The sequence below is a fragment of the Mesoplodon densirostris genome, chromosome 9 (assembly GCF_025265405.1).
Source record: "Mesoplodon densirostris isolate mMesDen1 chromosome 9, mMesDen1 primary haplotype, whole genome shotgun sequence".
Taxonomy (NCBI): domain Eukaryota; kingdom Metazoa; phylum Chordata; class Mammalia; order Artiodactyla; family Ziphiidae; genus Mesoplodon; species Mesoplodon densirostris.
Window position 1 is genome coordinate 86,134,265 of NC_082669.1, and position 19,139 is coordinate 86,153,403.

The 19,139-nt window shown below is 37.9% G+C and overlaps 1 protein-coding gene across 1 annotated transcript; it reads right to left on the reverse strand.

Annotated features, from left to right (window-relative positions):
- Positions 1 to 16,138: 16,138 nt before the first annotated feature.
- On the reverse strand, positions 16,139 to 18,329 carry TAS2R16 (taste 2 receptor member 16). Its single transcript, XM_060107733.1, is given in 3 exon segments — positions 16,139 to 16,386; positions 16,389 to 17,080; positions 18,040 to 18,329. Coding segments are annotated over 3 exon segments (1,230 nt in total).
- Between the last annotated feature and the right edge of the window lie 810 nt (positions 18,330 to 19,139).

Here is a 19,139-nt window from a genome sequence, read left to right on the forward strand (position 1 = left end):
AGAATGGCCATCATGAAAAAGTCTACAAGTAACAAATACTGGAGAGGGTGTGGAGAAAAGGGAACCCTCCTACACTGTTGGCGGGAATGTAACTTGGTGCAGCATATGGAAAACAGCATGGAGTTTCCTTAAAAAACTAAAAAATAGAGTTGCGATATGATCCAGCAATCCCACTCCTGGGCATATATCTGGAGAAAACTATAATTTGAAAAGATACATGCACCCCAGTGTTCATAGCAGCACTATTTACAATAGCCAAGATATGGAAGCAACCTAAATGTCCATCAACAGATGAATGGTAAAGAAGTTGTGGTATATATACGTACAATGGAATACTACTCAGCCATAAAAAAGAATGGAATAATGCCATTTGCAGCAAAATGGATGGACCTAGAGATTATCCAACTAAGTGAAGTAAGTCAGAAAGAGAAAGACAAATATTATATAATATCACTTATATGTGGAATCTAAAATAATGATACAAATGAACTTATTTACAAAATAGACACAGGCTCACAGACATAGAAAACAAATTTATGGTTACCAAAGGGGATGGAGGGTGGGGGAGGGAGGGATAAATTAGGAGTTTGGGATTATCAGATACAAACTACTATACATAAAATAGATAAACAACAAGGTCCTACTATATAACACAGGGAACTATATTCAATATACTGTAATAAACCATAATGGAAAAGAATATGAAAATATGAAAAAGAATATATATATGTATATAATAGGTATAAAACCGAATCACTTTGCTGTATACCAGAAACTAACACAACATTGTAAATCGACTATTGTTCAATAAAAAATTTAAGTGATAAATAAGCCATCTAAAAAAAGAGTTATGGGGAAATGCAGAGGATTGTTAGAAATCAAAGAAAGCTAAAATATATATGCTAGTTTATTTTTCAGAGAAGCTTTGTGTTCAGGAGGAACCAAGAACCTAGAATGAGTTGAACTATTCTAGAAGAGTTGACTGTGTTTTCTCATCATGTATGAGAGCAGGAAAGAGATGGAAGCCAGTGAACTGAAAAGAGAATAAGAAGGGCTATGGGGCATGGGACAGTCTGGGGATGAAACATGGTCATCTCCATGTTTCCTTTATTTTATTTTTTTCTGTCTTTCCAAGTTCTTTTTTCTTTCTGATTATGTAAGCAATATGTACTCATTTTTGAATATTTGGAAAATAGATATATATCATGAAGAATAAAAATCACTTGCAATCTACCATTCAGACAACCAATAACATCATGAATATTTTGGTGCATTTTCTTCTTCATCTTTTTTCTTTGGCTTTTATATTTTGAAATATAGTTTCAGTTTTTATCTAAGTTATGCATACATAAGGCTTTAAGAGAACAAGTGTTCTGCAAAGCTTTTTGGGAAAAGCATAATTTTCAAGTTTTAATGGATTTTTTTTTTTTTTTTTTTTGGCGGTACGCGGGCCTCTCACTGTGTGGCCTCTCCCATTGCGGAGCACAGGCTCCGGACGCGCAGGCTCAGTGGCCATGGCTCACAGGACCAGCCGCTCCGCGGCATGTGGGATCTTCCTGGACTGGGGCACGAACCCATGTCCTCTGCATTGGCAGGCGGACTCTCAACCACTGCGCCACCAGGGAAGCCGCTTAATGGATTTTTTTGATACTAACCTTCATTTCTAAGTAACATGCTATTTTGCCTTTTTTTTTTCCCTTTTCCAGTTTAGGCATTATCTCTTGCCTTGAGAGAGATGAGGAGAGGACCTGGCTGTTGCTAAAGTATAATTTTTAAAAAGGTAACGCCATGATTCTCGTGCAATCTTAAAATGAACACGTCAAACTTAGTGGTTTAAAGAAACAATTCAATATACTGCTTTTCATGATTACCTGGGTAGGTTGGGCAGTTCCTGAGTTCTAAGAAGGCAAGAGCAGAGGCTTCTAGGCTTCCTAAACATACTCTCACCCCACCATTGGCCTATTGGTCAAAGCACATCACAAGCCAGCCCAGATTCAAGGGGATGGAGAAATGAACTTTAACACTGATGTGAGAATGAGCAATATATCCTTGCAAAGAGCATGGCCACGAAGAGCTGTGATTTATTAGGGGTGTGTTCACCACAAAGTCATTTTTAATTTTGGTTCCCACCAAGTTACTGTTCCCTGTGTTCTTGTTTCTCTGATTATCCTATTAGAAGCTTTCTTCAAATATATGGAGATCTTTCAAATATCTGGAGATGCTATTCAATCGTATGAAAGGACATGGCACTAAAGCACTGACGGGAAGCTCTGCGTACAGGATTGGGGTGTGTTGAATGGGGGGTTCACTACTTGGTGATCTAGCTGGGCCATTTGTTGGGGGAACCCCTCATCGTCAAATTCCCCAGGAAAATGTGTCTAATCTCCTGCCTGGAGGGTATAAACTTGGCTCCTGGGCTTCTCTATCCTGGGTCCTGATACAAGGCTGCTTTTAGTATCTCGGCTGTGCCAGTGGCCCCTGTTTCAGGTACCCTCTGTTTGATCCTCTTTAGAGAATAAACCTACAGACTTTGCCAGGGCCGGCAGAGGAACTGTGGATTCCATTGCTGTCTTCAATAGACTTTAGCAAAATCTCTTCTTACTCCACTTTCACTCCGGTTTCCAAGGTGACTGGTGCCTAAATTTCTTTCATGGGTTATGTGGTGTAAATTGGTTTCCTTCTTGGCTTTCCGTGTAACCAGTTTAGGATTCAACTTTCCCAGTAATGCTGAGTCACTTAACCAAACATCTGCTTTCCAGCTTCCAAAATCTTTCTGTTCTCTCCTCTCCCTTTCTCTTTGTCTGTATAGATTTATTCCCTGCCCTCACCCCCACCCCTCCTCCTTTATCATCATCATTAATGTGTTTCAGGAGTTACTACTGTGTACACGCAGGTTCAACCAGAAATCTCACTGCTTTATGCGTGTTACACACGTATACTATATATTAATTCATTTTGCATGTTTATTTTTTCAAAGTTTGGGTTTCGGCACAGACTGGGTCACGTGAAGTGTTTGCAGTACCACAGCCTTTCTGGAAACCATAGTGCTGCTATACCTATGGCCTTAGTGAGGAATCTTTTTTTTTAATAAATTTATTTATTTATTTTTTGGCTGCGTTGGGTCTTCGTTGCTGCGCACGGGCTTTCTCTAGTTGCAGTGAGCAGGGGCTACTCTGTTGCGGTGCATGGGCTTCTCGTTGCAGTGGCTTCTCTCGCTGTGGAGCACGGGCTCTAGGCGTACGGGCTTCAGTAGTTGTGGCACGTGGGCTCAGTAGTTGTGGCTCACGGTCTTAGTTGCTCTGCGGCATGTGGGATCTTCCCGGACCGGGGCACGAACCCGTGTCCCCTGCATCGGCAGGCAGACTCTCAACCACTGCGCCACCAGGGAAGCCCAATATGTACCACTTTTTACATGTCAATCGCACCACAAAAAAGGTGGTTTAAAAAGAAAATAAAATACTTAGTATTTGGTTTTTTTCCAGAAAAGATTTGCTGACCTCTGCTTCAGGACACTAATTTTACAACCTAAGTGTCCTTCTAAATCATTTGGAATACTTTTTTTAAAATGTAGCTTCCTGGGTTCCATCCTTGAAATGTTAATTCAGTAAATCTGCAGAGGCCTAGGAATTAGCATTTCAAACACTTTCATCAAATAGTTCTGACTCAGATAGTCTTGAGCCAAACATTAAGTAGCACTGCCTAAGGGTCACCAATAAAAGCTCAAGAGGTAGTTAGCAGGAAAATTCAAAGAGCTCTCTGCAGTCTTTTCATCCCTTTCCCCCAAATTAAAACCAAGCCTCAATGCTTTTTGTCTTTCCTACAAAAGACAAAGTTGTCCTCATTAGAAACTCTCCCTTTTGTGTAAAACAAATACATTTCCACTGAAGTATACAGCCCTGGGTATTTTACAAAGAGGCTCTCAAAGTAGGTTTAGTCTGAGATGTACTCTCAAGAGGTTTGCAGCGATGATTCTACCCTCTGTCAGTCATGTGTTCATGAATAAATTTTGATTTGTTCCTGCTCATATCATTTTACATGCATTGGAATAATTCATTTAAAAATTAAAAGTTTATTTTAAATTAAAATTTAAAAAGGTTTTCTCTTATCCTTGAATAATTTTCTACAGGAAATTATCCAGGCAAAAAATAAATAAAATACTTGTTTGCTGCCGGCTTCTCACTAAAATTTACTGTAAGGTGAATTCAATATTGAGTTTCTTCTGTTTATACCTCCAGAAAGGAAATTATAATTTAACAAGCACACAAGTAGCTCCTAGTATTTAATATTTTAGTGTTAAGCGTCAGGATTATCGCGCCTTGATCATCAGAAGTGATTAGCTAGTAATATAAAAATGCTGTTCAGGGTAAGAAATTGTGAAGAGAGTATATTCTAACACCATTTCCCTAATAATTCTGATCTGAGGAATCCCATGAACTTCGGTTAAAAGTGCACATTCTGAGGAGCCTCTCCTAGAGATTCTGATTTGTTAGTCTGGAATGGTTCCCAGAAATCTCTATTTTTAATAAGAAGCCAGGTCATTTTTTAGATCAAGAAAGGTTAGAGGACATTGCTACAAGGTTAGATTTTCCTGATCAGTTGTCAACATTACAGGCTTTTTTCTTTAACATTTAGGAATTACAGAAAAAGAAGAGGTGCTGTGTTCTTTAGGCATCACATTGTGGATGCTTCTGATTTATTCTTCACATAGATTTCTGCCTCTGGTAAAAGAATAGAGATGCTTGATTTGAATCTGTTCCATCACCTCAGTTCTTTGGCTGTTTGGTGCTTAACCATGTTTGGCTTAGATGCACTGAGTCCTTAGATGGGGCAGCCCAGTTTTATACAGCCCATCTTTTAACTTCCTTGCAAAAAAGGATAGCCCTGACCTCCCCCACTCTGCCCATTTTATAGATCCCCATCCTTGTGTCTACTATACTGATGTGTCAGTATAAAGAATTTGATGTATAATACAGTTCTCTCTCTAGGCAGATATACAGAAGAAAAATATTTGTCTGGTGAGTGTTCGGTACAGTAAATTATTTTCAAACCAAGGAGGGGGAAGATTCCATATGGTGTTTTTAACCAGAATCAGGAAAGGGGTACACAATTTGAAAACATTCTCAATATTAGAATATAATTTTTATTTGTAAAGTAAAAAAATTATTTCTGTGCTTTTCATATCAGCTGAAAGAATTGCAACAGGTATTTTTTGACTGATGGACATATGCAGAAGACATAGTAATTTTTAACTAGAAGCAATCTCCTGGAGGAAATATGAGAAGTGAAAATTTAATTTTAACAAAAGAAGACATGATTCAAAAGATTTTAAAACTAGGGTGGATGCCTTGTAATACATTCCTTCCAATGTTAAAATCTGTGATTTTTCAAACATTCAGAATCTCTTGCTTTTAAAAATATTATTCTGATCACTTTGCTCAATTTCATTCCTCCTACATGCATGTTTGATTGTAGTGTACACAGACTTAAGGAGAAAAAACCCTGGAGTTCTGTTTACTCCTAGGATGTAGAAAGCTGAAAAACCAACCAACAAACAAACAAAAAACCAAAAAATATGCTCCCACCTATCAATGAGAAAGAGCTGGATAAATGAAAAAATTACAACTTTCCCCGAATCCATCAGAGAACTAAGGACACGAGGAAACGGAATAATCTAAATTGATGGAGGGACAACCTCCTCCAAGAAGAGAAGGAATGTGTGGAATGGATCAGCTATGTAGAGCGAGGCAGGAAGAGATGCCAGGCACCATACTTACACCCTGACAGAAGAAATGGCATGCCTGTCTTTAGACACAAATATTATTTACCTCAGCTTCCACAAGTCTTTGCAAAATGTGTGGCATTCAATAAAAAATTTAAAAACACACAAGAATAATGAAATCATTCTCAAGAGACAAAGAAATGACCCAAAATGTTATAAGTATTAGGGAATTTTAATTGCTCTTTAACAATAAACTTTGATTTAAAAATACTTTTAGATCTACAAAAGAGTTGCAAAGATGGAACAAAGAGTGCTAATACCTGGTTTCCCTGATTGTTAATTAGGATACATAGGGAACATGTGTACACTTGTCAGAATTAAGGATCTAACATTGATGATACATTACTGTTAACTAACTTCTGAAGTTTATTCAGATTTCACTAGATTTTCCTTAATGTCCTTCTTCTGTTCCAGGATCTTACCCACAAAATCATGTTGCTGCCTTATGCTGCCTTAGCCACCTCTCGTCTGTGACAGTATCTCTAACTTTTTGATAAACTGGACAGTTTTCAGGAGTAGCGGTTGGATATTTTGTAGACTGTCCCTGGATTTGGGTTTGTCGATCTGATGTTTTTCTCATGGTTAAACTAGATTTTTAGGAGGAAGACCACAGAGTTAAAGTGCTGTTCTCATTACTTCATACCAAGCTCCCATGCTATCAACATGACTTACCATTGATTAGGTTAGCCTTGATCATCTGGCCTAGGTAATATTTGCCAGGGTTCAGTCTGTTTAGCTTTTGACTTTCTGTTGGGACAGAGTGGCAACTTTCAGGCTTCTTATATGTGGAAGAGAAAACTAGTAGTCCCTGTTGTATTATTCTAGAAAATGATTTATTTCACCTATATTTTAAAACTGCTTAGAATTTTGCAAAATATTCTCATGTTTTTTTTTTAAAAAGTCCGTCTGTTTTAGTGGTTATTTCTTTTTTGCCATTTATAATTTTGTATAATTTTGCTTTTCTCTTTTGTTTCTAGATTAAGTTAGCTAATGATCTGTCTACTGTGTTAAAATTTTCAACTGACACTTTTCGATTTTATTAGTTTAACTCTTTCTCTTTTTGAATCCATTAATTTTTGCTTTTATACTTGTTAATTTCCTCTGGCTTTCCTTTGTTTTCCTTTTATAGCTTTGTAAGTTGGGTGCTTAATTAATTTTCCTTTTGTATGATTGTAGCAATCATGGTTGTCAATAAATTTTGAAATCTTGATTTGTGTTTTCTGTTGACCCAAGAGTTGTTTTATTAGCATGTTTTTCCATTTTTATGTAAAAATTTCCTTTAAAAATTTTTTATTATTAATTTCTAGGTTTATTACATTGTGTCAAATAATGCTGTTAGTATTATTTCCATTTTGGTATTTATGGACTTTTTCCTTTTTTTGGTTTAATATGTAGTCAATTTTTATAACATGTTACATGTATAGTTAAGAAAGTATATTCCCTAAGGTTAGAGTTTGACATATATCTACCATATTTTTGTACTGTTTATGTGTCATATATTTCTCTTTACTAATTCATTGTTTGTCATTTTTTTTCTTCACCATTTTCTAGTTGTTTTCTGTAACCATATTGAAATTAGCTAGTTTCTTAGTTCATATTCATTCCCTGGCTACAAAACTTGAGCAGCTTCTTGTTCAAGTGATGTATTGAAGGAATGTTATGAGGAGAAAACAAGTGACGGGTGCTGGATAGGGCAAGGCGGGGGAAGCTTCAGCCAGGTAAGGATGTGGGAGCCCAGGGGGAGTTTTGAACATGAATTATGCCGTAGAGTGAGTCTGGCCCAAGGGGCTTGGAATTTTATGTTCCATATCACTTAGTAATTAGCTGTAGGCTGCAATCTGTGGGCTGGAAATAGTCTTCTGAGTGAGGCTGTTTCTGTTGCTTGTTGGCAATTCTCTCAGGAAGGGAGCACCTGTGAGCTGTTAGCAGCCCACACTGACAACAGCTAGGAGATAAGTGCACTGTGTTGGTAAAGTGGATCAGGGAAGGAAATAAAGACTATCTACTACAGCTAATAATCTCTTCCCCTTTTCTGCCATTAAGTTTAAGAATCTTTCCCCCCATTGAAATAGAATGCAAACCACATGGAGAGGGGGTAAGTATGTATTGCCAAGCTTACCATTGTCTTACACGTATTTCACATATGTGTGCTACCAGCCCTGACATTTTGGGACCCTTGATTTTAACAAATGCCAAGGTAGCCATATTTAATTATCCTTGTTTATTTTTGATACATTTTTCTGGCATCAGTTGCTTGAAAACTTTCTATCCATTCCAGGTATGAAAACATTTTTGGTGATACGTAATTTTTTATTAGTGAAAAATGGTGATAGATGTGTGAGGCCTGTAAGTTACAGATTGTAGGTATTTGCATGAGAAAGTCGTGAAGAGACTACTTTGTCTCACTCTGCTCCCCCTCTAGTTCCTTCCTGTGAGCCTTCAGTGAAGGCTGGAAACTGAATTTGACCTTTTCCAGACTGTTTGCAGCCAGGGCTCTATGTGTGATCCAGGTTCAGTCAAGCCGAGGCACCCACCAGAGTCACACAGGGGGAAAGTGGGAGAGGGATAAATTGGGGGACTGGGATTGACATATACACACTGCCATATGTAAAACAGATAACTGATAAGGACCTGCTGTACAGCATAGGGAACCCTATTCAGTACTCTGTAATGATATGGGTAACTGATTCACTTGGCTGTACAGCAGAAACTAACACAACATTGTCAATCAACTCTACTCCAATAAAAATTAAAAAAAAAAAAAAAAGATTTAATCTTGGGTCAGAGGTATCCAGGCCTCTGGGGCAGCTGTAACACAAGTTCTGTTGCCTGTTCCCTAACATCCCGGATGCCAATTGGCAGATGCTGCTGCAGGAAAAACCCTGTAGTATGGTTGGGCATTTCTTCTGGTTGCATGGTTTCTATTTTTGCAGTGCTCCCTGAAACTATATCCTGCCTAAAAACTTGCAGTAAATCCCTCCCTCCTCAAACGATCTAGAGTGGATTTCATTGCCTGCAACTAAGAACAGTGACCCAGTCAGTGACAGTAATAAATCTAAGTATGGCAGGATTATTCTCAAAATAATATCTCAGTGAGGTTACCACATTCTAGGTTCTGCTCCTTAACTTTGTGCGTCCAGAGACCCATCCCTGTCAGTTCTCTGAGGTAGTCAGTTTAAGAAATGGACTCATACTGTTACCATATGATCCTGCAACCCCACTTCTGGGCATATATCTGGAGAAAACTGTAATTTGAAAAGATACATGCACCCCCAGTGTTCATAGCAGCACTATTTACAAGACATGGAAGCAACCTAACTGTCCATCGACAGATGAGTGGATAAAGAAGTTGTGGTACATATATACAATGGAATATTGCTCAGGCATTAAAAAGAATGACATAATGCCATTTGCAGCAACATGGATGGACCTAGAGATTATCATACTAAGTGAAGTAAGCCAGACAGAGAAAGACAAATGTCATATGATATCACTTATGTGGAATCTTAAAAAAAAAAAAAAAGGATACAATTGAATTTATTTACAAAACAGACGGAGACAGACATAGAAAATAAACATATGGTTAACAAAGGGGAAAGTGGGGAAATGATAAATTAGGAGGTTGGGATTAACATATACACACTACAATATATAAAATAGATAACGAGCAAAGACCTACTTACTGTACAGAACAGGGAACTACACTCAATATGTATATGTGTATGTATATATATATATATATATATATATATATATATATATATATATATATATATATCTGAGACACTGTGCTGTACACCTGAAACTAATACTACATTGTAAATCAACTATACTTCAATTAAAAAAGAAAAACAGACTCATACTACTGAAACTGACATGAAGACAAATGATACTGAGGTGGGCATAAGCATGCATGGTAATTAAACAGTCAAGATGTCAGGGAAATTTCTGCCTAAACACAGCTACAATATATGATCTTAAGTATGGATAAAGGAAACTGGGACTGAGTAAAAAGATGGCAGAAATGAACCTCACAGAAATTAATATGTTAATATTTATCAAGTATCAAAAACATGATGATAACATCAGCTTCACAACAGCTTTGCAGAGTCTCTCTTCTGTTTCTCAGGGGATGCTCTCAGGGTGGTGGTAAAGGTGGAGAGCAGTCAGTGTGGGGTATCAGACACTTGTCCTAATATCCAGGATCTGTCCTGAAGTCTTGCCATGCTATACTCATGTATGTCATGGATTCTCCTCTTACTTGTACCCACATTTTAGGACCTAGGAATTTTCTTTTTACGTCCACTTGGACGCATGGTCATAGACTATCATAACATGAAATACCAAATCATAATGAGTGAGTGAGAGAATATAGAGCAAAAACTGGAGGGATTTATATGACCTTGTGACAAACCTCTTAGATAATAGCTTGAAGGACTTGTCAGTAAGACTAGAAAGCTTCAAGTTGGTTGACCAAAACATCCCCCTACCATGGGCAGACCTGGATGAACATCATGAAATTCAAATTTCTTACCTTTTTGTGTGTGTGTTTATTAGTTTATTTTAAGACATGTTTTACCTCTCATTCTGTGTAATATGTTACAATCTGGACTCTGTCTAGACATACATCTTGAGATTTGATTGGAGTACGTTCTACCCACCCTTTTTCTGATTCATTCTTAGGTTACGACATTTAGAGCAGAGGTAGGGAGAAAAGTTGATTTCTTGATTTACCCTTCAGAAGACAATCTTATTTCCAAATTCTTGGAGTGGGTCTCATTCAAACCATCAAATACTGACAACACCAGTCTGCCAATATTCTCAAGAAATATCTACCTACACAGTCTATCTTTAGACTTTAAGAATGAAGGCTTGTGAAACTTATCTTCCCTCTAATTTTAAACTTAAATTTTAAGATCTGTTTATTCCTGCAAATGCAAGTGATTATTCCCAGTCATTTTGACTGTATCTTGGCTGTGTTTCAGTTACTTACATCTAGTATATTTTAATAAAAATTAATTTTTAAAAATCTAGCACTTAGTTTAAAATTTAAAGAAAAACTTCAGTCATGATATAGGATTTATCTCTAACCAGTGTGACCTGTCATTTTTGATATATTCTATCTAAAAAAATTATTTGAAGAAACTTGGCACTACAATATAGTTAATACAACTCTATCTTTGCCACTAAAACTAGCAAAAAGTCAATTCACACTTACGATCAATTTTGTAAGTTTTACTAAAAATAGAACATCATCTTAAAGAAATGTTTGGGGAATTTGAGACATGGCTAAAAGATGGTGAATGAGTCTCAAGGATTCTATTAAAAACTCTGTCTAGAAAAATCAATGAAGATGCCTTTCCCCCTCTTATTAGGAAGCATTTTGACATTATGAATAGTTACAGGAATAAGTTATTTTATACTGATTGTAAAATATACTGTAGATGCTCCTCTAGGCTTTATAAGAAAGAGTTCCCCCAAATCTCTCCTTTAATATGCATTTCTGGAATTAAAGTAAGTCTGGATAATTTTTTTAAAAGGATTACAATTGCAGGTGTGCTCTGATTGCTTTTTTGCTACAGTACTACTCATACTATTATCCTTGGTAGCCTTTCTCTCTCTTTTGGCTATTTATCTTTAGCAAGACCAATTTTGGAAAGAACTTGCCATAGCAGGAAGACTAAGGATCATCAGAGGTAAACCTTTACCTTGGCCTTTGGTTTGGTTCCTTCTGGGAAAAGAATTTATCTCAGGGTCTATTTATAAGGAAAATGTAATGCACAGTACCTGACAAGCAATCTCAGAGCAAATGTAGGCACATTTAACATCTTACTGACTTTTACATCTCCTGTAAAAATTTTATTGAATAGACTGAGCTCCAAAGAAACAAGTTTTTCTCCAACTTCTGCCTTCAAACATGTTCTAGAGATCATCATTTCCCACCTCTTGTGGGTATTATAGATTCCACAGGTTTCTATGAATAGTTCCCTTTTGATTTATAGTATGAAACTATAAATCAACAAGAGGAAAGCTGGAAAATTTAGAAGCATGAGGGAACTAAACAACATACTCCTGAACAACCAATGGGTCAAAGAAGGAATCGAAAGAGAAATTTAAATATATCTCAAAATAAATGAAAATGAAAACACAATAACCAAAACCTATGGGATGCTGCAACAGCAGTTCATAAAGGGAAGTTCGTAGTGATAAATGTTAAGAGAAAGATGTCAAATAAACAACATAACTTTACACTTCAAAGAACTAGAAACAAAAGAACAAACTAAGCTCAAAGTAAGCAGAAAGAAGGTCATAACAAAGATCAGCATGGAAATAAATGAAATAGAGACTAGAAAGGTAAAAGATCAGTGAAACTATTATATGCTTTTTAAAAGATAAAATTGACAAACCTGAGGACAAAAGAAGATACAAAATCAGAAATGAAAGAGGAGACATAACTGACACCACAGAAATACATAGATCATAAGAGACTAGTATGAACAGTTACACGCCCAAAATTAGGTAACCTGGAAGAAATGGATAAATTCCTAGAAACATAAAAGTATCTAAGACTGAATCGTGAAGAAATAGAAAATATAAACATATCAACAATGATTAAGAAGATTGAATCAGTAATCAAAAACCTCAACAAAAAAAGCCCAAGACCAGATGATTTTACTAGTGAAGTTTACCAAACATTTAAAGAAGAATTAACAAAAATCCTTCTTGAACTCTTCCAAAAATTCAAGAGGAGGGAACACTTTCAAATTAATTTTATGAAACCAGCTTACCCTGATACCAAAGCTAGACAAGAACACTGATGAACATAGATGTAAAAATCCTCAACAAAATACAAGCAAATCAAGTTCATCAGTACATTAAATGAATCATACACCACGATCAAGAGGACTTTATCCCTGGGATGCAAGGATGATTCAACATGCACAAATCAATAAATGTGATACACCACATGAATAGAATGAAAGATAAAATTCAAATGATCATCTCAATAGATACTATGAATAATGAGAGTTACATAGGGTAGACTGCTTACAAGTTGGACAATACAGGTATATAGGCCCTTGGTGCCTGAATCTCATATCTAGCTAACTCAAGCTCTCAAAAGAATTTCCTTGTTCTTAGCCCAAACATCTCTGTTATTCTTTCTAAAGTATCTGCCTTTTAAATCCTAACCAAATTGAATTTAATCCAAATTAAAACTTTTCACTTCTAATCATAGAACATTTTTATTTTATGGAATAGATTTTACTACTTTTACTACTTTTAATGTCAACTTTCCATGGCATGTCCATTAGCTGAATATTCAATAGCAGATGATCAGGGGTTTCCTCAAAACTTGTATATGAGGAAATTGCACATAGTACCCAAGATTTGGGGGAATGCAGAAAATTTTCAGACCATGAATGTTTCCATTTTTTTCTAATGGAATGTGAGAGTTTATTTTATTCTGAAGGACTTTAAAGGGAGGGATACATGATAAAAAGCCTATAAAAGGTGAAATAGATGATGTTTGAAGTCTCATGGTAGACTTTTTACATATATTTAAAAAAAACACTCATCTAGATGAGGTGCTTTGAGCAGTTCTGAAAAATATTCCAGAAAGCAACTGCTTTGATTCCTAAGGAAGAAATTCTAAATAATGCAAACTTTTTTTATAAGCATCTGGGTTTTTAATAATTCTGTCTGCCTACAACAAACTTGTGAGTGCATAACCACTATTTTAATAATTATTTTCTCTACACTAGTGTGTAACACCATATTTGACTTTGCTTATGCAGGCCATAAGTTCCAAAAGGCAATTTCCTGGGCCACAAAGGCATCCATTTGAAAACACTTGAGATTGAATCAACATACTTTAATAAAAAAAGTTGTATAATCTAAAAAAAAAAAAAAAAAAAAACCCCAAAGAAACCTCTTCACTCCTTTAAAATTTATCTCTTCATTTCATTTCCTTTTCCTTTGCTTCTTAGGTCTGGTATTAACAAACAGTATGAACTTAGGTAATTCACATGACTTTTGTCGGTCTGTTTCCCAGGATTGGATGATCATGACCTAACTTGTCCAGTTGAAAATGATTAAATGTATGTGGAAGCTCTTTGTGAACTATTAGATACCACAATGATAAGAGGCAGATATTATTTCTGTTTCTACATTTTATTTTATTAATTTCTGGATACCTTCCACTGGCTCTAACATCTCTACCTCATGCATATCCTTCCTGGATACCTTTTCCATTGCACTTTACTCAGAATAAGACAGCGAGAGTATTACAAATATTTAACAACTTCTGGAAGAGTAGCTGTGTATTTGATAGTTGGGAGCAGAGGGGGAAGGTTTTTCTTTTGTCTCGCTTCTCTATTTACACATACGTGTGGGATACAGTTTCTGTTTCTTTCAGCTTTCTGAGATTTTTAGAACATGCAATATGTGGATACAAATAACCAATAGCAATAATTCAAATTTCAATTGCTTTTTTGTCTCACCTATTCCGGTAGGCTCCCAAACTCTTGCAACCTGCCACCCCACCAGCTTCCTGGGATTATGTGGTCAGATAACACAAGGTTGATACCTGTGTTTTATTTTCCTTTATTTATCCAGTCCCATTTCATCTGGTTATGACTCTGCTCCCCAGACATTACTGCATTCACCAGGCTCTGTCCCACCTTCTGCTCCAGTTGAACCATTGGAGCTTGGGAAATGCTAAGGCTGCTGGGGTGCTACTGTGAAGTGGGAAAATACGCTTTACTGCCCTCTCTATGTAACAGTAGAAATGCTGCTGAGATATATCAAATGGAACAGAGTCTTTGGAAAAAGTTTTTTCAGTTTGTACTTATACTTCACACCCTCAGTTCCAAATATGAATTCAAGGAATGACTTGACTGGGAGACAAATCAGAGTGATAGACCCAAGACCAGATCAGAATTTCCATTCCCTTCCAGGACTAAGCTTTCTTTTGCAGTCAAAACTTGAGATACCTGCATTCTTTTTCTTGTAGGATGTTTTTTTCCTCTGGAGGTGTTTGAGCCTTCTCATGGCAGAACCGGAAGTTCAGTTCATCAGACATGCCCCATATATATAAAAGGTGAAAACAATTATATTCATAAACTCTGGCATCAGAATGCTTTAAGAGATGAAGCTGTCCTTAGGAAAAATACCCTGACAAGTACCTGGAGCAGATGGAAGCTGAGACTCAAAGGTCCAGAGGTTGGCAGTTACTAAGACACTTTGTTGCTAGTGGGTGAAGGTGAAGAGGAGAGAAATAAGGAGAGAGATGCCATGGGATTAAGGTAGGACTTAGCCCTATAAGGAAAAGAGTATGAGAGAAACCTGTGGGATTGGGAGGTTGAAAGGACTTCTAAAGAGCAGGAAAGTCCTGTATGTGATTTTAATTCGATTGCTGTGTGGTTCCTGTATTCTTATCCATTTGGGAGGGACTTTGGATTGTCAGAGAGCACAGAATAGAAAATTACAGAAAACTTAAGCCAATGTCACTCAGATTTTACAAAGAGGAGTTCCCAGCTGACATCTGGGTTATGTATGGAAGAAAATGAGCTAAGCCTCAATCTGGGAATATTTCTAGAAAGTCCATTCTAACTTGTGGTACAATGAAGAGGCAAGAATCCAGCCAATGGAAACTGTGTGCAGTTGGTCAAATTAAATTGCCAATATTTGAAGAGGTTCCAGGATGACCCTAGATTGGGTAAGTCATCTGCTATTCTGGGGAAAGTAACGTCTTGGCAAGAAAAAGAAGAGTTAAAATTTGACTTGAATATTAAAAGCATAAAGGCACAGTATTTGGAAGAGACACAAATAAGGAAAATCATATTATTGAATAAAAGTACAGAAGCAATGGAGAGAGAGATACAAGATCTTTTCTTGACTAAAATATGGAAAGTAAATCAAGGGCTTAGCATGGAGAACATTCAGGATGTGGGCAATAAATTCTTGTGGGGAAGGGATTCATATTAGTATGAAGAATTGGCAGTCACGGAATGGGTCAAATAAAAACAAAATGCAGATACCGTGACTTTGGGTCTCTTGTGTTAAATATACTGGGAGAAAGATTTCAGAGGTAGAGAGGACTAAGGAGAGATGGAGATGTCATGAGAAAGTTGGGGCCAACCTGGGGACTGTGGAAAGGAAAAGAAAGGAGTGGCATAGAATAGAGAAGGGATTGCTTGTTTGGAGATAGATGGCTGTAGGGAAAGAGAGTGAGGCTTGCATTTATGGTGCGTCACTGTCACACAGGGGATTGTCAAGAGTCCTGCAGGTTCGGTTATTGATATTAGTTGTATCAGTGCAAACACCCATTTGCCCAGGGGTCTTCTTGTCCCCTGTGCCTCAGGCAGCCTCTAGGCCCCAGCACCTTACCTTTAAAACCCTTTTCAATTTAGGGCTGCTCAGCATCAGTGAAGTCAAATGAATAGAGACTAGAGCATAGATGATAGCTTCCCAGGCCCAGAACCAGGACCCCTTATTAAAAAGGACACCCCAGATGGAGATTAGTAGGGTCAGAAAATAAGAGGTGAAGAAAATGAGGAGGACGGCAAGAGACCTCAGGGCAGTAGAGTGAGCTTCCAGGCTGGAGAGTGGCTGGTGTGATGATCTTTCATCTGCCTCAGGTGTTGGAATAATAAGGCCATGAGCAAGACGGTGGAGGCCAGGAACAGGAGGAAAGGAATAATCAACACAACCACTCGCTGGTACATGGAAAAATCCCACAGGAATATCTCAAGTCTCTCAGTCATGATGCTGTTTCTAGGGAAATGCCTCATGGAGATTAGTTGAATCTTGCTGTAATGCCCAACAGCTGCAAAGATGATAGACACACAAGAAATCAGCAGAGAACCCAGCAACAGCCGAGGAACCAACCTCACAATCCTCCACTTGAGCCAGAAGATGGGGTGGCTGAAGGAGGAGACTTTGACACAGTAGAAGAGAGCAAACATGCTGGTCAACCAGAATGAAAGAATGTTAGTAAATTCCCAGACGATACTGAAGTACCAAAATTCGTAATTAGGGTGGAAGTGGGAGGAAAAGTTGTACAGCATCGATGACCACAGTTGACAGAAGCAGCAGACACCCAGGCCGGTGAGAATCATTTCCACAGGTGACAGCCTTTGGAAACTCACCCACTCTGTGCCCAGCACTACAACAGTTAAGCTGCTCTGCACAAATATTGTCAAGAACTTGAGCATATAGATGATCATGAAGAAGACAGAGAGTTGGATGGTTATCAACCTTCTATTCCAAAGAAACTTCCTGGGCACAGACTCAGAATCTCTGCAACAATTTGCAGGTAGGGACCAGATTCCTGGCCCCACTAGTGTTTCACACAAGAAAATATCTCCCTCTGGATGCAAATTTTTCTGGGCTTATTTTTGACTTTCCCATTTTCCTATCTGCAGGATTTGCTTATGCTTTGCTTGCTGGTTTGTTATCAGGCCTGGATGCAGGGAAATGTTGTTTGAATGTGGATTCTTGCTCCTGAGGTGATTTGATTATTCCCATAAAAAGCATCCCTATTTCATAACCATGCTGTTTATTTCTTCTTTATCTGCCTGAGGTGTCTTTAGCTTGTTTCCCCATCTTTTTAATAGAATATCCTGTCTTTTAACCTAAAGTTTGAACCACAGGATAGATAAATCCTTCTCTGTCCATTCACATCCTGGGTAACATTTCTGCTCATTGAGTGCTGTAACAATGTCAACTTCAGAAACCATGTGTCTCCAGCTTCTACAGCAGCTGGGCGTGGATGCTACAATCAAAGTTTGAGTGCATAGAAAAAGCAATAAAGAAAATCTTTGCTTTGAGATTCCGCCCACGAAATTGCTGGAAGCTGAGACCTTCAAGTATCCTCATCCAAGACGGGCCGCTTTCTTTACTGCCCATTGAATTTCTCAACTCAGAGAAATCACTGCACGGTGCCCCCAGCACTCTCCCTACAATTGAGGTGTGGCCTCCTTGGCTATTATTCTGCCGATTCCTGTACCTTGAGCTTATGCTTTATATATGTTTGGGAAATGTTCTTGTTCCATTATCATCACCATTTTTCCCCCCTTATATGGCAAGGCTCTGTTTGTCACTGCTCCCATTGCTCAAGATGAATTGAAAGAGGGCCCTCTTAACCACTAGTAAAACATTTTGAAACATGGGGTCTACTGAATAGAGAAGCGTAGAAGCCTTGCTCTCTTTGTTTGTTTATGTATTATTGACTTCGAGCTTTCCCTTCTCTAACCAGCCTGTGGAGACAAAGGTAATCGCTGTTGATGGTAACTTCGATGTCCCTGGCCCTGCTGTAATCTGGTTCTGTAAAGTTGTAGCCCTCTGTGAAGTCCCTACTAGGTATTTCTGGAAGTGTCTCATGAGGGCTCACAAGCAAGTCTGACCCCAGTGGATGTGGAATGGGCTGATCCGTCAGGCACCTGCTGAGGATAGGCACTTGGCAGCTGCTTCCCTGTCCAGCTGTGTAGCCTGGCCTGGGCTGCACCATCCCCTGTCTGTGCTCTTGCTGCTCAAAGCTCCACCGCATAGGCCCTGAGACTGAGCTGAGCAGCCAGATGTCTGTGGGGAAGCAGCCCAGTATTCACACTCTGAACTGTTTGAGGAAACTTGGAAGCTTAACCCTTAGTCCTTCTATTCGTTTTAATCTCACTAGAGGCAAATTTGATGTGCAGTTGCCCAAACAACTACAATAGCACCCTCTTGAAGCAAGCCCTTTTTCTATCTCGATTCTGGGACCACAGTTCCAAGTATCCAATGTCGCTGGTGTGGAAGTGAATGCGTGGTGGTGTATGGTACCTTGGAATATGAAGATGGTAATTGAAAGCCTCAGAGACAAAAAGATCCCTATAAGCAGGACACTTGTGATTTTGTAGACTTTCAGCGCTATTTTAGACAAGGGACAAACTACACATTACTTCCAAATAACTCAGTATTTAGGAATCCAGAGCTATATATGCAGACCAGAAAATGAATTCAGGAAATTAGTTCTGGAAAACTGTACCAGATAGACACCAAATATTTAATTAGTGCCTTCAAAATTGAGAGGATAATTCTGATAATTACTAGTTGATGAGGGAGACAAAGTGAAAGTCATAGAATCCTTGAAAGTAAAACAAGAAACCACTGAACTCAACGTGCAATGGTAAACCACACTTAAAAATTACACTAGGAAACAGAATATTAGAAAGCATCTGACCTGCATTCTCAACAAAATGCAAGAATCAGGAAACTTTAAAAGGGAGATGGCACCTTTTAGTTTTCAATTAAAAGGTGAATTGGTTGAGATGTATCCAGGTATAAGAAGGCAGAAAGATAAGAAATGATGTGACGTGAAATA